This window comes from Haliotis rubra, unplaced genomic scaffold (genome assembly GCF_003918875.1).
Source record: "Haliotis rubra isolate DU_JTF1 unplaced genomic scaffold, ASM391887v1 Scf140, whole genome shotgun sequence".
Lineage (NCBI taxonomy): Eukaryota > Metazoa > Mollusca > Gastropoda > Lepetellida > Haliotidae > Haliotis > Haliotis rubra.
The window spans coordinates 1,219,005-1,242,420 of NW_025765337.1; the positions used below are offsets into that span (position 1 = coordinate 1,219,005).

At 40.9% G+C, this 23,416-nt stretch overlaps 1 protein-coding gene across 2 annotated transcripts; it reads right to left on the reverse strand.

Moving 5' to 3' along the window:
• Positions 1 to 891: 891 nt before the first annotated feature.
• On the reverse strand, positions 892 to 7,089 carry LOC124268851. 2 transcript variants are annotated; one of them, XM_046703875.1, is made up of 4 exons: positions 6,247 to 7,089; positions 4,565 to 4,756; positions 3,612 to 3,719; positions 892 to 3,341 (listed from the first exon to the last, which is right to left on the reverse strand). In XM_046703875.1, the coding sequence occupies exons 2-4, from the start codon at positions 4,739 to 4,741 to the stop codon at positions 2,736 to 2,738; spliced, it is 891 nt and encodes a 296-aa protein (XP_046559831.1). In that variant the 5' UTR covers positions 4,742 to 4,756; positions 6,247 to 7,089; the 3' UTR covers positions 892 to 2,735. The 2 variants fall into 2 exon arrangements, with proteins under 2 accessions (XP_046559831.1, XP_046559832.1); XM_046703876.1 differs by lacking the exon at positions 6,247 to 7,089 and adding an exon at positions 5,415 to 6,214.
• Positions 7,090 to 23,416: the final 16,327 nt, after the last annotated feature.

Consider the following 23,416-nt stretch of genomic DNA (forward strand, 5'->3'; position numbering starts at 1 on the left):
TGCTTTAGACGCCATGGCTGGTAACAATGACGATACTGGGTACCGGTGTTACGGGTCTTTGTATAGTGTTGTTTGACTGGTGATATATTAGCCAACAAACATTCATTGCAATGTCAGTTGAAGACAACGTATGTACCTAAAATACCTAGCTATATATTCATTTGTGGACACTGCGTTGTGCACATGTCACAAGAAAGTTTGGATGAATAGTTATTTCGTAAACAAAGACGTAGTGACACGTGTGGCCTAGTGATACGTATGGCGCAGTACTATTTCACAGGGAACAAAATAAGGGATTAAAGGGGATTATCATAACCCAGTGGTTTCTTCTACTGAAACAATAGGAGTGGGGTAAGTGGGAAGAGCCCAGAACGTCGGAGGTGATGCAGGTCAGACATGGCGACTGAGTTAACGTCCTTTCAGCATTGTTTCAGCCTACAGCGACTTCAGCCTTACAGCGACTTCAGCCTACAGCGCCTTCAGCCTTACAGCGACTTCACCTTGATGAACCCTGGAGAACGGGTAATGTGCTGTCAAGCCTTGAAGCATGGGATTCGAACCCACTATCATTGGATATGGTGTGCCCAGATGACGAAACTCTGCACAGAGGATCGCAGCGCCTCATACCACTCTCTGGAGCAGGATACTGATGGAAGACGTTTCAAGACACACAACGAAACGAAGCCAAATCCCCACCAAGCACCGTGTATTCCAACACAGGTGAACGACGTGGGCTGACACAACTATTAACAGTGTTGCACCATGAACACGGAGTGGCATCCAGCATGGTGCGACCATCGTGAACGTTCTACCAGTTGAGCCTGATGTGATCACTGTCCTACTGGGTGGCTGGGGAAAGCCCATAACAAAGGAAACGACAAACAGTAACTCTCTGTATTTTCCAAATTTTATTTTTAATGCTGGTAAGAAAATATTTACCATTTCATAAAATTTAAAACAAAAAATGGAAATGAGATATTGATTTGTAAAACAAATATAGACAGATTTGTAAAGCTTACACTAATGAAATATACAGCGACAGAGCACTTGGTGAAGACAATATCAATACATTTAGGAAGCAAAATCATTGTGACAAAATACTAAACAATATACAATAAATAGCCGGTCACTTCATCGTGGATATTCGCATGAGATTGTTGTAAATATATCTGCATATACAAAAATTATATCTAAAATAATTCCCATTGAAATTACATTGCATAAAGATTTCATAGACAAAATCCACATTTTCCATGTTGCAAACGGGACTAGTGCTACGGATTACCCTCAAGACGATGGGTTGCATTCATCACTTGGTACAATATTCATCACTTGGTACAATATTAATCACTTGGTACAATATTGATCACGAATGCTATATGGTATGTTAATCGTTGTCGTTCGCTCAACACAACATAATGGAAACCTCACTAACTTATTATTACAAAGTTTGATTGGTTTTGAAATCGGGATGAAACGTTCAATATGCTGACGACTAGTAGTGTTGTGAATACATATAAAAATGAACACATTTCGTTTTTGAGATCTTGATACATGGATTATTATATTCAATATACGATTTATTCTCAAAAGACGGTGTTTAGAAAAGTGAAATGAAGTTGAATCTATGGTTGAACACATTTCGGGTATCTTCTTGTGTAGTTTACAACATATCGACATCTCACATTACACTGATTACAAAGCCTATGTACACATATAGGATATATGCGATACATATCACATACATCTGATGACGATACAGCACTACAGGGCCGCCTACAGCTGGGCCTGGCATTTCAATAGTTTAGTTTTGACAACACATATTTTTCAGAACATCCAAATTGTGAAACGAACAATTTATTGTTCTGGGTAAAAAGCCTCAAAACAAAAAATTGCCCTCGTTTTTTCATTTTGCTCTTGAACGATTTCTTTACAAAAAGTCCCAGTCACATCGACACCACCTTAGTGTAAAGCGGCCTGTAATATACATACTGCGTGGTACAGGAAATATGCAGTGTTGATACTTGACATGGAGTGAATTTTAGTTCGGAATGGTTTTGTGAACTGTTTTGACTTATGGCGATGTAAATACTGGCTGTTTGGTAGCGGTGATGTTTTAAACGTGCACAAATGAAAACCAAGAAATGCTTTGATTTACCTGTATTTAGAATTTGTGCGCTGTGACCCATACGAACTATCAGATCGGATGAATGCTGATTAATGTAGGCGAGAATAACAATTGTGAATGGAATGGATTTGTCAAGAATGGGCGATTTTCAAGGGAATAATATTTACAAAAGCGCGACTCGCGATATAGGGTTGAGAAAGAACAAAAATTGTTGTAAACTTCGCCTTGTTAAATGTCAATTTGTTGATGGCTTGAAACTGACTCTTTGAAACAATTGTACGTTACCGCTTGTATGATACAGTAGGTAATCGATTGTTTTAACCCAGAATACCTCTTCCCATTGCTGATAACACCATTCGTGTCCGTCTTGGAAAAACATATGAATCCATTGTGATGTATTGTCAATATATATAACAAACGCCGTAAGGTGTTGTATCACAAATGGAAGTTATCAACATGGAACAGAGAGAGAGTTGGTGGCTGAACACTTGAAGTCTGTACCCCGGAAGTGTGTGTATTGGGGAAGTAGCGGACAAGGAGTGTCCCGACGTCTGGTCGTTGGCTGTTCACTGTGTGGTAGTGGTCGTTGTGGTCGTTGCGAAGATTCTCACGGCTCGTTCGGATCTAATGAATTCAGATCCATGAACGTATCCCCTTGTAGGATGAACTGGTCCTGGGTCCACGTGTCCATCAGATCAGTTAGGGTCGCATCTGTCGTCTTCTTTGCCACAAACTGGTCGTTGTCGTAAAACACGTCGTCATTGGCCGAAGGATCCATTGCGTCGAAGATGGCTTCCGGTAGAGTGTCCGAAGGGGTAACGTCATCAGAGGCACCAGACCATGTTCTGGTTGTTACATTGTCAGTGCGCATGTCTGGAATAGCGGAAGCGAACTGGAAGATATCTTGGTTTCCTGATGTTGGAGAAACGGCTTCCAGGAAAGTCTCGGAAAACGACGGTAGAGCGTTTTCAGGCGGTCCTTCGTTTACAACAGGAACAGTCCCTACGTTTCCGTAAACCCCATCTGGGCGCACGGTAGAGGCAGCGTTGATGATAGGGTTTACGGCGTCAGCCTCGATTTCCAGTTTGACCTGGCGACAGCAGCCAGACGAGATATGGTCATGGAGTATGTCCTCGAGGCTGGTCTTCTCCTTGCGGAGCCGCTTCACCTGCGCGTGAAGCTGACTGTTCTGGTCAATGATGTCCGTGAAAAACTGCAACACAAAACACAATATTAAACATCAGTAACAATGAAAAACAATTATAATAATACCATAATAGATACACATGAAAATAATTTAACGTGAATCATTAATGTAAAATAATTCTTCGAAATGTATTTGCAACCTTTTTAAATATCATTTTCCGATTTGAAAATATTTCACTCACGAAAACTAGTTATAACAAATTCACAATTTATACTATCGGCTACTGAAAATTAGAAAAGTAAAAATCTTCCTGAAAGTGAGAAGTAAAAATCTCACCTGGCTTTTCCCGCATTGTTGCAACTTCTTCTTCTCACGACATCTACGAGCGGCTCTTCTGTTCTGCTCCTTCCGCCTCTCGCGTTTCAGTTTCTCATGTGCCGTGAGCTGGGAAATATAACAGTTGTTAAAGCGAGCTGGATCGACGCATCAAATACCAGACAACACATGGAATCAAGGAAAAAATAACAAAATATAAATAATTGAGATAAGAATCCCGAAGTAAATATGATAGTTAAACTGTTTGAAATTCGAAATACTTTCTTTTGGGGTTTGCGTTTCAACTGCGCAGTTATAGATTTCGTGGACTACAGGCCATTTGTCCTGGGTTTATTAAAACGTATTGTTGATCATACCAAAATATTTATTGTTCGAAGTTTCTTCAGGGACTTATTCCTCAATGACATTGTAAATAAATAAAGTCCTTCATGGGTTACTTGCAACAAGAAAATACACAAAGCGCCTCCCTTCGAGACGTTTATAAATAAATAAATAAATAAATAAATAAATAAATAAATAAATAAATAAATAAATAAATAAATAAATAAATAAATAAATAAATAAATAAATAAATAAATAAATAAATAAATAAATATGTTTCTACATGTCCTACTTAGTTTCTAAAATTGTTCCATATCTGTACCAAATAAATAAATAAATAAATAAATAAATAAATAAATAAATAAATAAATAAATAAATAAATAAATAAATAAATAAATAAATAAATAAATAAATAAATAAATACGTTTCTACATTTCCTACTTAGTTTCTAAAATTGTTCCATGTCAGAATCAAATAAATAAATAAATATATAAATACAGTCCATTTGACAGTAAGACGCAATTAATTTTGAAGGGCGTGGTCTTAACATATATATATTAAAACTACATGTATATATATAAACAGTATTAGGGTAGTCAAGAATGACACGGGGTACATATTTGACGCTTACCTCATGCTTCTCTGCCTCTTTGAATTCAACCTTTATGTCTTCTTGACCACTCGCGTGCCGTTTCTTTATGATTGACAGACGTAGCTCCTCCTTGATTAATGGAGTCATCTGCTGTGTCTCCATGGAAACCTGAGTTGCCAATTGCAATCGAGCCTCATCGTCGCGATCGGCGAGCATATTTTGTTTGATGTTCTGGAAATTAACGACAGTCGTATATAACTACTGAATTCGCATTGCAAAAAATATTTGATTGAGAAGTACTCTTTATCTACAGGACAGAAGGACTAGCTGATAAATTTATACCTAAAATGTGTTATGAAATCAAGAGATAATTTATATATAGATAATTAATTTACCAAACAATACTTGATATACCCTAAGCATGATATTTGTATACTGCGTGAACAAATTAAAACTCTTGGGCGATAAAAACATTTACAAACATAACTGTTATATTTTACATATGAACAAAGGACGCGGGCAAGAGTGCAGTTTGCCGGGCGCAGCTGCTGGTAGCGCATCAACATGACGCATCAACACATCGCTAAACTACATCCATAAATAACAAAATAAACAAATAAACATAACAATAATACCAACGAGTGATTGTAAAGATATTTAAAATTATTACCCGACTACTACTGACTGACTGAGTTTGGTTTTACGCCGCTTTTAGCAATATTCCAGCAACATCACGGCGGGACTACTACTACTACTACTACTACTACTACTACGGCCACCAGTAATACAAAGGCTACCAAGTTAAATTACACCATCAATAACAATAATAATAAGTTGAATTCGCCAATAAGTGGTTCCCATATTTGTTCAGAATATTGTTTACGCTTACAGTGATGTTTTGGTGGTTCGTTGTGAGGCTGTGGTGGTTTGTATCCCCGGACCTCCTTCTGTCCACACCAGCTGCATCAGCCAGCTGTACAGCCCAAAACTCAGAGAAATCAACAAGCACCTATCACCATGGCTGACACATGATTGACAGGGTGTTTACATAGGGTTCCTCCTAACACGAAATCCCGTGCTGTTTTGATTTACAAAACTATCAGTGTCGCGATTGTGTGAGCCCAGAGTTTGATCAGCCTATCACTGATACGGTTGTTCGATACGCATGTACCTGTATCTGTATCTATACGCCATATCCATCCCGGAGTGATTAGTGGTCATATGACATAGTTATTGTGTGGACATGACGACAGTCGGTCTTACGACGCAGTCCGTGCATGTGGAAATTAGCAAAAAAAATTGACATCATGTAAAGAAGCTTCGGATTGTGACAGAGGGCAAACGAATCACGTGACTGTGTATGTGGGTTTACACACGTGTAAGTGACCAGTGCTGTGGGGAATGCATACATGGGATTCTTTCGAATCTGTTGAACAAACTATCTAAATCATAGATCAGGGTACACAAAGATGGTATTTCTTTCAATGACAGTGTACAATGTTTGTTCTCAGAAATCTGAACAACTAAATACCTGAACATCGTTTTGACAAATCTTTAATAACAGTTGCTTAAACTTCACCGACAACACCTGAGAAAAATCAGCTGATCGTGTGACAAGGGTTGCCTCCCTTCCTACACAGACAGGCGGCCTGGCTTGACACACATTGAGAAACAGAAATATACAACACATGTGATTGACACAGTCGCTGACAAACACTCACCGTGGTGTAATGTACAACCGTCCGTGAGAATGAAATATACCACCGAGAAGGACTCCGGTCAACTCGTGCTCGCTTGCTGAAATATACACAGGCGGAAACCGAACTGCGGGAGGGAGTGACTTCACCTGTGCTGTGTCGGGCTTTGACAGCAGGGGCAAGCTATTACGAGTATTCATAGTAAAAACATCACTGCATTGGGGCACGCGGGCACGTGACTTATCATCCAATCGGATTTGTCACGTGACAATGCAAATGAGCCTTGGCAACATAACAGTAAAGAGCTGGTACTCGCGTGAAAGCAATTTGATAACGTCGCCTTGAACAGTAAAACTATTGGTTGGTACTGATCCTGTGCTCTTGGCGCCAAATAGAGGCTGTTGGGTGACGTATTCATATGGGTCAGATTGCCTAAGTTACTATTTTCGTCTGGTTTTACCAGGTGTGGCACTCGAAATAAGTACCGTATTGTATCTACCAATATATGCAGTCCAGCTGTAAATTCTGGTACATATATATTTACTCCCCTTTGTTTGAGCATGTTGTGTAATATTTTGGTGACTATCGCTAAGACACGACAGCCACCTGCGACATGAGATCGGCTTCCACGAATCTCACCAGGCCTTGATAACAATTCCTGTAATTAATATAAGGAAGAGCCCTCAAACAGATCCCTGGACGGTGTGTGAAATACTAGGTATTCCCGGATAAAACTGTATCATTCCATTTTACTGTGGTTTCATATACAAGCGCACATGTATTCCGACGGAGACCACCGTCGTTTGGTCAGGCTGCCAAACATATCTCCGAGATGACAACACATGGACTGACTCTGCACTAGATTTGGAGATATAATCCAGCGTTGTCAGTAAACGACCGCGGTAATTACACCTGTAACAAGCACAGTTTAACAACTTGATTGCTGTATACCAGACATTCTCCGTATTTGTGAGTGAGTGAGTTAATATTTAACGTCACATCGGCAATATTTCAGCCATATCGTGACGATCTCCGTATTTGTGATGATGGTGTTGTGTGGATGTGGCGTAGACAAACGGATATCTCCTGAGCATTACAATTACTTCATGAAAATACCATAACGTTGGGAATAAAACCCGGTCCTTTTTGTTGTACTGAATGTTAATAGACGATATTAGTAGCCTGTCTTTGGTGCGTGTGTCCTTGTGGGGACGCGTGCTATAACGACTACCCTAACAGACTCAGAATAAGACACGGTTTTACATACTGTACATGTATATGAGTCACAGGTACACTTAGAAAATTAATTAACTCATTCGAAGATTGATAGGATGTATAAGGCATGATTACTGTTAGTTAAATCTGCAGATATGTCCGTTGTATATAGATAGAATACTGATAGGCAGGGGACGTTAACCTCACGGGCTAGCAGTAAGCCAACACAGGGACACCGCTCAGAGGACCAGTAAATATCACGCATCTTTTTATATTATTGTGAACACTTATCTCTGGAACATCCCCAACTAATGCCCCCGACATGTGACGACTGTACAACGTAAATAATGCGAGGTTGGAATCAACTGAATATTAATTCCATGGCGGTTCCTATATCTGAGTGAAGATAACACGCAAAATTAAATTGAAGTGGGATTTATATAAAAGTAGGAAGATCTATCAGTGTATAAATGTATATCACATAATGTGTTTCCACTGTATGTTAATAATTCGCCATACGACACGTACGAGTAAGCCGTAAATTTAGTTTACAAATATGACTTGTTTGAAGTACATTTCATAACAGAAACTTTGTGTTAGAAATATAGTTAAGGCAGAAACATTTAAATGCTCAGGCACATTCGGGAAGTGAGACACAGATTATTTCAATTGAGGCGGAGGCTCATTTCGCCATTTTTATGGCATGGGCGTTATCACAGCGGAATCAGTATATGTCATTCCCTTTGTTATGTTATAACTGCATAACTGTGGGTCACGGGATCCACCAGATGCATTTCTTGAAGGAAGGCGGGGATGGTTTTGGTGGTGTGGGGCCTCGGGGTGTGGGGTGTGGAGCTCCGCACCACGCCCACCCATGGAAATCAAACGTTCGCTACTATACACATGTACGTTTTGGGCTTCCCTCGTGGACGTCGCCAACCATCGTCAATGCTGCAACATCCGCTCACATCCGTGACAGTGAAAGGTATTCTGAAAGTGGACAAGGAAACATAAACTGTTATTAATTTGTTTCCGTTCGAGAAGACGCCGAACTCTGTATATTAGTCATGGGTGGTATCTCAAGGACAAGCATTAGTCGATGTATTTGTGTAAACACGAGACGCCGTGCGTGGTGATGAGTATGGATCTCCAGCTATTCGTTTTAGTAAACAGATAGTTGGGCATATTCACACCTCCTGATCAGCACTCTTCATTCAGAACATATTAGCTTCATTGCTCTGCGTAACATCAGAGATATTGTAAATCTTCGTATTTCTGGAGGAAATAAAGATATTCATTCGATTCATTCATTCACAAAAAGTCACTCGTAAGTCAAATGATAATAGAACTATTACTTCGCCAAGCAGCCTACACGTACATCTGTGGTATTCTATCACAGCCTACACGTACATCTGTGGTATTCTATCACAGCCTACACGTACATCTGTGGTATTCTATCACAGCCTACACGTACATCTGTGGTATTTTATCACAGCCTACACGTACATCTGTGGTATTCTATCACAGACTACAAGTACATCTGTGGTATTCTATCACATATCCAGTGTTATTTCATGTACCCATTATAGTGTTGTTCTATCTATATTTTATATAATAATTATTTATAGTTATGTAATCTTTAATCATGATAATGTAATTATTATGTATATAATTATTATATATATTAACGTTAATATTCTATATATATTATGTATTTAATTATTATTTATATTAATGTCATTATTATATATTTACGTAATTATTATGTATAGAATTTTTTTATATATTAACGTTAATATTCTATATATATTATGTATATAATTATTATTTATATTAATGTAATTATTATATATTTACGTAACTATTATGTATAGAATATTTATATATTAACGTTAATATTATATATATTATGATATAATTATTATTTATATTAATGTAATTATTATATATTTATTCTATTATGTATAGAATTTTATGTAACGTTAATATTCTATATATATGTATATAATTATTATTTATATTAATGTAATTACTAGTATTATATATATTTATGTAATTATTGTTTATATCAAAGACGTATATTCACAGGGTGAATACATCAGTCTACAGAAAGCCAACCCACACCGACCAATAATCCATTACAATTCCAATCATCACCCCCAGATTAAACGCGCCATAATATCAACTCTCACAAGAAGAGCCAGATCCATCTGTGACCCCGTCAAACTACGCGCTGAGATAGATCACCTCAAGAGAACTTTCATCACCCTAAACGGCTATCCCAAACACATTGTTGAGCAGACCATAGCTAAAACTCTCAAACAGCAAAAACAACGCCCACCCAAAACTGAACCATCGCCAATCAGGATCAGCATCCCCTACCAAGGCCAGAGTAGTCATCACATCAGCATAGACGTGACATTTTATTCGGACAAAACTTTGAACACCATCCTAAAGGCAAATGGACGAGGTACCAGCAACCAGACTACGCACAATCCCCGAGGCTGCATATACCAACTAAACTGCCACTGTGGCAGTAACTACATTGGAGAGACATCACGTCCCTTAGATATACGACTCAAAGAACACAAAATATCTGTTGAAAAAGCCGACCACAAATCAGCCCTTTCAGAGCATATAATCAACAACCCCACCCATTCCATTGACTGACAACAGACTAGCATCTTGGCTACCAATGTTCACGATTGGCGCAAACGGTAAAATACTAGAAGCCATCAACATCAGGAGATTAACCCCAGAGATTAATAGAGATCAAGGTGTATACCTCCCCTAGTGCCTGGAACACCACAAAAGCCGCCTCTATTGTCATTTAATTAGCTGTATATCACTCTGTTGTGTACACATCTCCTTATCATAATTGTTTTTATAACTTCTAATTGATCTGTCGTCATTGATTGATTGTATATAGATGTACATCTCTGGCTTCCTGTAATTCTGGTATATATAGTATGTTTTGTACTCCTGTCTTTATATCACCAGAAGAAGGGGCAAGAAGCAGCCCAGAAACGTTATGTTATACAATAAAGAAGAAGTTGTCATCCATATACTCGTCTTATATGTCAATATTATCAGGGTTAAACAGCGAGGGTAGCAGAAAGGACAGTACAGCCTTCACCGACTGATGGCGAGGAGCGTGTTTGCAGTACGGATCATATGTCTAACAGTGCAGCCAATGTATCATTGAATACGTCACGAGATTCCAGCTGGGTGTCGTATGTATTTCAAGATGATATGAAGAATAAAAGGATGGGGCAACATGTTGACATCTTATTAGATCGATTGAACGTGCATGTAAACATAGTTCGGAAAACGGCCTCATGGTGAAACCTGCTTTGATAAAATATAACATCGCACACCCTAAAGCTTGAACAGAAAATGAGAGTATCTGTTGACACGTTCTTTCTCTTTGACTGGGGAATTACCTACTCATACGCTCGTCGACACAAACACACAGGGCTTGAAGAAAATGGTGTGAATATCTGTTGATATTTATACGATTACCTCTCAACGCAGTAGACAAGTTCAGTGAAACACACATAAATCCCCTCCCTTATGTTATGACAAGTGTTTATATCAGTGCTGTCGTCGCTCATTCATGACCGGCATGTCTATTTCAAAGGGGTATTTCATATCACCCCATCAGGGATATAAAACGTTTTGTCACACTGAGATTTAGATAGCAAGTTATATCTGCAGGGGAAGCCCCGTGTGTACCCTTCTCTAAAAGCCTCATTTGCGCAGTTCAAGCAGTATTCCTATTTGCGTCACACATGGATGTCGAGGTTATTTCGTCAACGACAATCATATGTCTATAATATTCACATGCTATGATTAGATCAGCCAAAGTCTATACTGTATGCGGAAGATACGTACGTGCAATTATTATTATTATTTACTCATTAGCATAAATAGTAAATAGTCTGGCCCAGTCAGACTGGTTCGACTCACCATCAGCGCAGGGCCCCTGACCCCTCTGGACGCGGCCCAGTCTTCTCCCAAGAAGCGCCGCCTAGTCGACCCCCCATCCCCGAAAATTAAAAAATCAAAAAAAGAAGAAAAAAAGAATATGGAGACTCCCCAACACCGAAGCCTTCTGCATTACCCAGAATGTCAGAAATGTTGTGTGTGGGGCAAAACCCGGGTGCTCTCTCAATGTCAGTCAGGTGACAGACTGGCACCAGAAACAATGGGGAGTCTGGAATCCTGGTACTTGGGCAGCAAGCTAACATTTCGTAGGGGAGGTCCGCATATTTCCCATGTTACATTCTGAATATTGCCGAATATTGTCACATTACTGTCAAAAGTGACAAGAATTCAGTGACATGAATAATTTCATGGGTTCTATAAAGGTCAAGGTCAGGTTTGTTGGCTTGGGTATACATACGGACCTATTCCAAAGAATTGTATAATTGCCATTTTCCACGGCGCCCTCTACACTGGCTCTGTCGTAGCATGGTTGGAGTCAAACCGCACACACGACGAAGACGTAAGGACAAGGAACGAACCGTGCCGCCCTTCGCTTCAGATATTGTACTTGCGCCAACGCCGGGGGTTGACGTAAAATGTGTTGGACAACTTCATTAAAATTACAGCAGAATAAACATTTCAAGTGACTGTCCTGAGCAATGAACAGAAAGCTGTCTGTTTCACTTTTCAGGCCGGCCGATTTCACCCAAGAGAAGGACACAGCAGGATTCCTCTTCCCAGTTTTATTTTCTGTCAGATTCTCGTTAACTGTAAAGCAAAAGTTGGATTGTTATCTTCAATGATTGCTCGATTTCCTTGCCCTCGTGTCCCGCTCGCAATGTCCCCGACATCCGGTGTCACTTAACCTGCAATCGTCAAAATGTGATTCTAACATGACATGTCGTCTGTGTATTGAATTTGCTGAAACTGTTCAACACATTGTCAGTGGATGTCCTTGCAAGACATGATGGCATGGCTTGTTGCTTCCACTTCCGTCTTCACCATCCCTATGGCTTTGACCCCGAGGTCCACTCATAGTACGGCACTTAATATGTAGTCCCAGGTCGTCATGGTAACTATGCACTTGGAATATAGGCCCATATACAGGTTATCAAGAAAATTCCCTCCCAACTAGCCTTATCTTGTCCAGTATTATAAAGCCAATATAATCATATATGTTATAGAATATGTGTTATGTGTGTTCCTTTTCACAGCGATGTGATTTGCGAGATTCAGGAAAAGCACGATATATATGCGGACCTCGCATTTGACATGTCCCACTTCTATCCCAAATACATTGTAGTCAGGTTCCCCATTGTTCAAAATATAGGTGTCCATGGTTTGATACCTCCTGATATTTTAACGTAGAAGTGTACCCGTGTGCTCCCACGGGGGCACAGAATTCCTAACACATACAAGCGAGTCCAGTAATTCTGCGCAGCTGCAATAGCGTACTTCCGTATCGAAGGTAACATCGTCTGCTACCACATTTACGCTTGAAATCGGGACATTTCTATAAGGGACTGGCTTTTAAACACTAAAGGTAAGTAAATAACTGTAATTGACAGATAAATTGACAGTTTTATGAAAATTCGTTTTCTTCAGACATTTAAACCTTTTTCTTCATAATTCATAATTGTATTTGATATGAAACGCTCTTCCTTACATTGATGAAGTGATTTTTGAAAATAATCAGGCCTTAATACGCTTCCATACTTCGGATCTCCAGCTGGATGTTATGCGCACCAGTTGCTGCGCAGAATTACCGGACAGCAAGCGATGTCGTCAGAATGCCGGTAAGGTCAACCATATGGCATAATGCAATGTTAGATTCTTATAGTCAATAAAACTTATATATCTAGGTAAATATGATGCATACCAGCATGTTTAGTCACGTAAACCACAAAAACTTAGAGACGTTAGTTGCCGTGTTGCGATCGATGTGCTTAGGTGCGCGGAATTACGGACGGCATGGTACATGTTATAAAAAATATAAAATGTAATAAGGTCCGACTGCAACAGGTCTCCTTTGCTCTACTGACACACAATAGCCCAGTTTGTGTCTTAGGTTTTTATCGGTTTATCAGTTCGTTATCAGAAAAAAGTATGACGTAATTACTGTTATACAGTATCTGAGTGGTTTCGCAGGCACGGGATCACCTGTGGCGAGCTGTCTTAGTTTGATCTGTGTATGTCTACATGTACTTACACATCATCACGTGAGTGCAGGTGCCCGCCACACTGCCATGGGTACCGGTCTCTCATTGGCGTCCCAGCCAGCCTATAGGCGGGGAGAAGACAAACCACGTTCCTGTAAAGGCAATCAGGAAGCGTTGTCGAAGCCAGTGTTTTAACTCGATGAGAGTAAATACGTATAGCATGAAACTATATAAACGCCAGAAATAGAAGGACCTTGTCTCAACGTTATGTATGTATAACATAGACAATAGACCGCCACATAAGACGCTCTGAACGCTTAGAGGGTATAGCGATCACTGACTGTCTCCACGCTTTGAGTGTCTCGCAGGTGTGCCACACATTAGTCGCCACATGAAGCCTTCCCCACTTCACCCACTCGCCCCATTAGTCTTCCTCTCCCCACCCTCTTGCCCCATTAGTCTTCCTCTCTTCACCCACTCGCCCCATTAGTCTTCCTCTCTCACCCACTCGCCCCATTAGCCTTCCTCTCTTCACCCACTCGCCCCATTAGCCTTCCCTCTTCACCCACTCGCCCCATTAGTCTTCCTCTCCCACCCACTCGACCCCATCTTGCCCTATTAGTCTTCCTCTCTTCACCCACTCGCCCCATTAGTCTTCCTCTCTCACCCACTCGCCCCATTAGCCTTCCCCTCTTCACCCACTCGCCCCATTAGTCTTCCTCTCTTCACCCTCTTGCCCCATTAGTCTTCCTCTCTTCACCCACTCGCCCCATTAGTCTTCCTCTCACCCACTCTTGCCCCATTAGTCTTCCTCTCTTCGCCCCACTCGTTTCCCTTAGCCTTCCCCTCTTCTTCCTCTCTTCCTCTTCCTCTCTTCACCCACTCGCCCCATTAGCCTTCCCCTCTTCACCCACTCGCCTCATTAGCCTTCCCCTCTTCACCCACTCGCCCCATTAGTCTTCCTCTCCTCACCCTCTTGCCCCATTAGTCTTCCTCTCTTCACCCACTCGCCCCATTAGCCTTCCCCTCTTCACCCACTCGCCCCATTAGTCTTCCTCTCCTCACCCACTCGCCCCATTAGTCTTCCTCTCTTCACCCACTCGCCCCGTGCTTCAGCCTCTCTCTTGCCCCATTAGGTCTTCCTCTCTTCACCCACTCGCCCATTAGTCTTCCTCTCTTCACCCACTCGCCCCATTAGTCTTCCTCTCCTCACCCACTCGCCCCATTAGTCTTCCTCTCTTCACCCACTCGCCCTATTAGTCTTTCTCTCTTCACCTACTCGCCCCATTAGTCTTCTTCTCGTCACCCACTCGCCCCATTAGTCTTCCTCTCTTCACCTACTCGCCCCATTAGTCTTCCTCTCTTCACCCACACGCCTCAATAGTCTTCCTCTCATCACCCACTCGCCCTATTAGTCTTTCTCTCTTCACCTACTCGCCCCATTAGTCTTCTTAGTCTTCGTCACCCACTCTCCCCATTAGCTTCCCATTAGTCTTCCTCTTAGCTCTTCACCTACTCGCCTCATCTTCCTCTCTTAGCCCCATTAGCCTTCTCCTCCTCACCCACTCGCCCCATTAGCCTTCTCCTCCTCACCGACACACCTCATTAGCCTCCCCTCTTCACCCACTCGCCTCATTAGTCTTACTCTCTTCACTCATTGCCCCCATTAGCCTTCCCCTCTTCACCCACTCGCCTCATTAGCCTCCCCTCTTCACCCACCCGCCTCATTAGCCTTCCTCTTTACCCACTCGCCTCATTAGCCTTCCCTCTTTACCCACTCGCCTCATTAGCCTTCCCTTCTTCACCCACTCGCCTCATTAGCCTCCCCTCTTTACCCACCCGCCTCATTAGCCTTCCCCTCTTTACCCACTCGCCTCATTAGCCTTCCCCTCTTTACCCACTCGCCTCATTAGCCTTCCCCTCTTTACCCACTCGCCTCATTAGCCTTCCCTCTTTACCCACTCGCCTCATTAGCCTTCCCCTCTTTACCCACTCGCCTCATTAGCCTTCCCCTCTTTACCCACTCGCCTCATTACCCTTCCCCTCTTTACCCACTCGCCTCATTAACCTTCCCCTCTTTACCCACTCGCCTCATTAGCCTTCCCCTCTTAACTATTTCACGTTGTCACAACGTTATGCTTTCGTTGTTACGTTATTCTGTGGACTCTAGTGGTGGTCCGATTAATTGAAATAATCGAAGATTGGTCACAGTGACTAAACGACCAAGCAATCGATCATGTTTTCTCATAATCGAACACAAACAATTCTGGAACACTTTTTGCATTAACAATATTTTTCACAAGGTTGGTTACATTTGTCTGTTACATTTCATGAGCGGTACAAGCTCGTTCCAAGCCATGATTGAATTTATCTTAAAGGCCCCAAGAAATTTATGTTCCTAACATACTAGTCATCCTTTAAAGATGTGCAATTTGCAACAGAAAAACCCAAAGAACTACATGTTTTTTTCTTTATGTTTTTGTGCAAACAAAAATAACCAGGAATATTTCATAAATGACGCTAACCAATTATTTTCGATGATTGATCGGTTGTAATAAACCAATCATCAATTATGGGATTTTAACCAGTTCCCAACACTAGTGGACTCCCATTTTTGTTGTCCCAACCTTATGCTTCCGTTGTTACGTTATTCTGTAGACTCACATTTACGTTGTCACAACGTTATGCTTTGTTACGTTATTGTTACGTTATTCTGTAGACTCACATTTACGTTGTCCCAACCTTATGCTTCCGTTGTTACGTTATTCTGTAGACTCACATTTACGTTGTCACAACGTTATGCTTTCGTTGTTACGTTATTCTGTAGACTCACATTTACGTTGTCCCAACCTTATGCTTCCGTTGTTACGTTATTCTGTAGACTCACATTTACGTTGTCACAACGTTATGCTTTCGTTGTTACGTTATTCTGTAGACTCACATTTACGTTTTCCCAACCTTATGCTTCCGTTGTTACGTTATTCTGTAGACTCACATTTACGTTGTCACAACGTTATGCTTTCGTTGTTACGTTATTCTGTAGACTCACATTTACGTTGTCCCAACCTTATGCTTCCGTTGTTACGTTATTCTGTAGACTCACATTTACGTTGTCACAACGTTATGACGTGTCGTTGTCATAAAATATTTTCACGTCGCCTCAATGTTAAAGTCATTTGATGCCAACGTATTTTACGTTGTCTTAACCTTCTGTTTAACGTCAATAGTTGAATAGTTTTCCCAGTAGTGAATAGTACATAAGAAATAAAGCAAAAATTCACTTCAACGTTTATTCGTCAATTTGCATGTTGGAAAAGATTGAACATGACGTACTCCTCTCACGACAAATGCTTTGCATATTTCAATGCGGCCGCTGAGAAGTACAAAGGTTGAACTACTTTATTAACCAGACTTAAGGCAGTGAGCTATTATTATTTACAGATTAAAATACCTGAATGCAGTAAAGAGGGTTTGGGTGACCCCGGTTAGGCTCATCGTCAGTTCAGGACCCTTGACCCCTCTACACACAGACCAGATAACAAAAGGGACTTCTCCCAGGAAGGACCCGGGTTAGAACTGATCTTCAGTAACCCATGCTTGTCGTAAGAGGCGACTAACGGGATCGGGTGGTCAGGCTCGCTGACTTGGTTGACACATGTCATCGGTTCCCAATTGCGCAGATCGATGCTCATGCTGTTGATCACTGGATTGTCTGGTCCAGACTCGATTATTTACAGACAGCCGCCATGTAGCTGGAATATTGCTGAGTGTGGCGTAAAACTAAACTCACTCACTCTCCCAGGAAGGGCTGCGAAGTTGAACGACATAGAAATAGTGTTGTTAAATGAACAGATTGTTGTTTTCAGTGATTCGCATACTTTAGAATTCTCTATCTGCTCCAGTATTTATAAAGCCAGCATCACAACAATCAGTGCCATTGTTAGTGACCAAAACCCAAACCACGTGTCCTGCCAAGGTCGAGATACTTAAAGGTGGTCGTTGACTTGTGTTTGTTGGGACTTAAGGCTAGTGGCGACACACAACAGGTCAGAGGTTAAACATTAACGTTTAAATCGTAGATAATACGCCTATCAACAAAAACATGCACCCACACTAAGTGTGAAGACGATTGCATCGGTAGATATCTTAAAAATTATTATGATTTTCCAGTCAACGTTAACAAATCAGTTTGTCAATTACAATGCATCTACTTATTTCTGTATTCACCTTTATATCACGCTTACCAAGTAACTATAATGTAAGTTCAATATCTCCTTAGTGGATGAATAAGCAGTAATAATAGCTTTGAAGTTGCTATATATAGATTTGAGGGTCGGTTACTAACACGGTGAGTCATGTTCATATATACACATATATATGTATGTATGTATGTGTGTGTGTGTGTGTTTGTTTGTTTGTGTGTGTGTGTGTGTGTGTGTGTGTGTGTGAGTGAGAGAAATACCTTATCTATATGGCAGTGTGTGAGCAATATACGAGATTAGATATATATGACATCGTCAAAGCACAATAGCCCTTCTTCCTGTACAAGAGTTACCGTTGATCATATCTATTACAAATACTTGAAATGTTGCATTAACCTTTTAAGTAACGCGGTTTAAATTCCTTAACACTCTCCACCTGTCGAGGGAAAGAAACTCACAGGTTACGGAGACATCCAAAGTTCCATGTTTCAGAACAGACAAAGAAAGCCAATTAAAATAATCCCCGGACGTGCTAAACTTGGAAGGGGATTTCCAGTTGGTTGAACCCTGGACAGTTCGACTTTTTGGACAGCCGGTTGCTATGAGTCAGACGCTTACACGCCGATGATCTGGACTTACTGTACTTAGTAAGCATAGGCTGAACGCCCGTCAAGTGTATATTGAGATTCACCACACTTGGCACTGTGCGCTCAACATGGATATCAGAGTTCGAACATGATGTTAGATATGATGTATTTAAGGTGTCTGGGATATGGGTCTATACTCCCGTTGGGTTGTGAAGTTTAATTGTAGGTCGTCATCCTTTTTATCAACAATGGAGAACATATCTATATGTAAATCAGTCAGAAAGTGCGCCGCCATGTTATTGCAAAGAGTAATGTTCAAGGGAGCTAACCCTTGTCTTCATCAGGTGAGATGGTTGGTTTTGCGCTGTTCCGAGATGTCTTACCACAAATCCCCTGGTCACGCTCCGGTAGTACCTTCCTCTACAATAGCTCGCCTTGACCCTTACAGTCCCGACATTTTACTGTTATGTACGAAACCCTGGAGGTAGAAGTTAAACACGACTCTGAGGGTTTGATTAAAAATGTAAAATCCCCAGCTTGGAAAAGCATGACGGCCGATTTCCGAGAGTGTACCCCGAACTGGGGGTTTACATTTTCAATCAAACCGCTGAGTGATCGATATTGAACTAACTTTGAACTGTCCAAATGCTAGAAGTACCAGATTGAATCCGAAAACTTGGGGACACCTTCTTGTGAAATAATATAGCAACCACGTAGGTCATGTATGTTATGGCCTCGGACGAGGGAGAGAAAACCCCTGAAGTCAACAAAGGTCATGCCATGCAAGGCAGAATACAGATGTGAGTTTGTAGGTTCAATTCAGGTCATAACATGTTAATGTGACTCTTAACCGTTCAAAAAATCATATCAAAATGTACAATTCAAAATTATGCAAACCTCCCAGGTCTCACTTGAACGTTGTATCTCCCGACAAGATGGCCACAGCTGACAATGCTACTAGATCAAACAGTGCCAAGAGGTTTATAACTAAATATAGGCCCCCTGAAGATCTGGGTTAGGACTGATCTCATGTCATCGTATCTCAATTGTGTAGATCGGTGCTCATGCTGTTGATCACTGGATTGTATAGTCCAGGCTCCATTATTTACAGACCGCCGCCATATAGCAGAAATATCGCTACGTACGACGTAAAACTAAAATCACTCACTCACTAAACTAAATATTCAGCGGAATTATTACTAGGTGTCGATTTCCTCTTTCACATAATAAGTTATTATAGAGATGTCTAAACAAAGGAGTGAAACCGACAACCGACATAGAAACGTTATGTAGTTGTGTAGGTTCACAAACCAATACACGCTACAGATGAGTGGTTTCAGCGACAATGCGGAACACGATGTCAGTACAATTACAAGCAGTATAAATTATGACAGCAGTTGTAGCAACAATAACGTCAGTACTAATAGTATTCAGCCAGTTGGCAGTAGTTCCAAAATACACATGGTCTGGACATACATGGTACAAACATGATGTTTATACAACCCATGGCCTTGTCGAACACTAGATGAGGGAGGCATGCACGTGCCCACTGAGATTGTTTAAATACAACGCTCCATATACAATTCTGGGTTAGTCTACAGGTGTTCAAGGTTTCAGATTATCCCTGGCGTCAACATCATCTCGGTGTACCACCTTCCACTCCACTGCTTACCTTACATAGTGATCCATTCCTGACAACAGAATTGTTTACCAACTGTCAAATAACAATATAGCTAAAGCTTTCTAACGGATTCTAAGTCTTCATATATGTTATTCCCTGACACAGAATACATATTTAAGGTTTTGAAATCGAACGCAGTGTATCCTTTACCAACGACAACATCCCCAGCCCCCTTTCTCCTTCACTAAAAACCTCAATCACTCTCTAACTACTTCACTAAAACCCTCAATCACTCTCTGTAACTACTCCACTAAAACCCTCAATCACTCTCTGTAACTACTCCACTAAAACCCTCAATCACTCTCTGTAACTACTTCACTAAAACCCTCAATCACTCTCTGTAACTACTCCACTAAAACCCCCAATCACTCTCTGTAACAACTCCACTAAAACCATCAATCACTCTGTGTAACTACTTCACTAAAACCCTCAATCACTCTCTGTAACTACTCCACTAAAACCCTCAATCACTCTCTGTAACTACTCCACTAAAACCCTCAATCACTCTCTGTAACAACTTCACTGACTCACACCTCTATTCTCTCCCTCACTCACTGTCTTGTGATAACCTAGGAGGACATATCTGCACCTGATACCTGTGTATCGTATCCCATGGCGCTGATCCCGTCCCCCGGGCGGCTTATAGGGTCACTCGACCCATTACTGTATTAACCTGGTGGTATCTGTTGACACGAAGCGCTGTAGTTTGTCCTGTATATTCAGTGTGTTTTAAGAAAGACCGCCAGTGTCAATAGCAGATACACAGTTGTCGATTTCATCATGATATAGGTTTAGATACCTGAAGCCATTATCAAAGTCGTGTCAATTTCGGGGTTGAAATGAGCAGTGGGACAGTGACAGATTCCTCTCCAGATAACGTCTACGTCATGTGTTTGATTACACGTAACCAACAACACGTCTCTGTCACCATAGCGTCAGTACTTACATAAATAGAACCTCGACAAAAATATAGACAGACACAACATATACTCCAGTCAATCCTCGAATATAATACAAATTAAATATTAATAAGATTCGATTTGCTAAAACTGTGCCACATTACACTGAGTTAGGAAACAGTGCACAACGTAATAAAGAATGCCTGCACGATAAAATACCTTAAAATATACACACAGCTCTTACCTAAGATGTGAGCTATCGTTCCCCAAATCCAACATTAGTTTACAAGTGTTCAGGTTATGTTTAACCAATGTAGGGCATGGCAATGTAACACTGGCGTTCCCTTCATCTACAGGGCATCCCTGCAATCGGCATTATCCTCAGATACGATCTCACCTGGCAGGTAAATTCATCTCGATATAGATCAGATGTGTTTTGTTTGCAAATCAATAGTAGTCAGTCGTGAGAATCTGGCAAAAGACAGATCAGTCCATAAGCGATGTTTGCTAGTGTGTTAAAGGAGTAACTTATTTGAATGGAACGTATTTGCGTACCATTTAACACAATTTTGATATCGAATATATTTGAACGACCGATCACTTAACCCAAACTGAAAGTGGATTTAATAGTTTAGTAGTAGGCGTGGTCGTAGTCGTAGTAGGAGGAGTAGTAGTAGCAGCAGCAGCAGTAGTAGTAGTAGTAGTAGGAGTAGTAGTAGTTGGAGTAGGAGTAGTAGTAGTAGTAGTAGTAGTAGTAGGAGGAGGAGGAGTAGGAGTAGCAGTAGCTGGAGCAGTATACATGGAGCAGTAGCAGCTGAGCAGGAGTAGCAGGAGTAGTAGTAGTAGTAGCAGCAGCAGCAGTAGTAGTAGGAGTAGTAGTAGCTGAGTAGTAGCAGTAGGAGTAGTAGGAGTAGGAGTAGGAGTAGGAGTAGGAGTAGGAGTAGGAGTAGGAGTAGGAGTAGCAGCAGCAGCAGCAGCAGCAGCAGTAGTAGTAGTAGTAGTTAAGACCCGTTCTATTCAGCAGAACTGCAACAGAGGTCTATTTAAGTTTAGTTCTTTAAAAAGAAATCTCCACAGACTGGAAAATTTCTGCTTTTTGTCTCCACAGTTTCTAGTGATCCTATGTAAATACAGGTGAAGCAAACTCTCTAGTCCATCTCCTAATGTTGTATGTATAACTTGATGATACTTGAGATTTCAATGGATTGCTCAAATGGCTTTTCCCTAAACTGACCCACCTTTTGTATTGTTCTGGTGCTTTTCACATTCTTACATATAGCTTTTTGTTACACGATGTGTGTTTTGTGTTGTCAAGGAAGATGTAGGTGATAACAGTGGGGGTAGGTAGTGGGTGTGGTTTTGAAGAGGGTCGGTCTGGGAACATAAAATCTAAGTGCTTGACCTACTTCAACTTTCATGGTAGTTCATTTTGCTAACATGTTTTGTGTTCACTAAATAGTCAAGTCTGGTCGAGACAGGTTTAGATTAAATTTTACTAATCCATGCAATTAGGATGCAACAACATACAACCAACCAATTCACCAAGCCGGACTACCTGATCCATTTAGTCGCATCTCATGACAAGCTTAGATTGCACGAGGACCTTTATTCTTACCCCGGATTCTCACAGCTGTAAAAAAAGCAAATTTACAGACCATGATACATCGGGAGCAATCAGAACACTAGAATCCATCTATTGCTGACTCAGAAACAAAATCACAATACAATGAGAGTTGCAAAAGAAAACGGTGGAATTTGTAAGGTAGTGAAATGGATATATATCAGCATACTTCCTCTTGAGGAAAGGGAATATAGGTTATCACGCGAGTGTGTTTTGGGATGGTTAATATCCTGCATAAGGAATAATCATTGTATTTAGCTAGCCTTGGCGAGCTAAACACATAGTGTTTATTCCTAATGCAGGATATTAACCATCCCAAAACACACAAGTGTGATATCCTATTTATCTTACAATGTCATTTTTGCTTTATAATTTAAAAAAATGAGATTTCAAATGCCACAAATCACAAATATGTGCGGAGTAATACGTTACGTCACAAGCTCGGTGACATAATTTTCCCCTGATCACTCTAGTTCCCAGTAAGCTTTTATGCTAAAGCACGTATTGTTGTCAACAAATCTTAGCTTACGTTTGCAAAATAACAACAAACTCATGTGGAACTTCGGAAACCTTCAATTACCCTTTTGAACAACCAAACACGCTTTAATGTTAGCATGATATTGTGCACCGTTCTCTCGCTAACACTGACAGTCGGTCGGGGAACTGATGTTGGTATCTTCGTATGCCTATGAATTTCTATCTTCGCTTTGTAATCTACTCCATCTATCAAAACCAGACATGAATTTTCTGGGATCAAAGCACTGACAGTACCGTAACCACGGCCGTTAATCCGGACACGACCGCCGACCCTTGATGCCATGTTTGTTTACACTGTGAAAGTAG

Bases quoted from the DNA above. Each gene is read 5' to 3' on its own strand.
- LOC124268851 (XM_046703875.1), bottom strand. From the start codon at position 4,741: ATGCTCGCCGATCGCGACGATGAGGCTCGATTGCAATTGGCAACTCAG. The intron at 3,720-4,564 runs GTAAGCGTCAAA...TATATTTCCCAG, and splicing joins AAGAGGCAGAGAAGCATGAG to CTCACGGCACATGAGAAACT. The intron at 3,342-3,611 runs GTGAGATTTTTA...TTTGTGTTGCAG, and splicing joins AACAATGCGGGAAAAGCCAG to TTTTTCACGGACATCATTGA.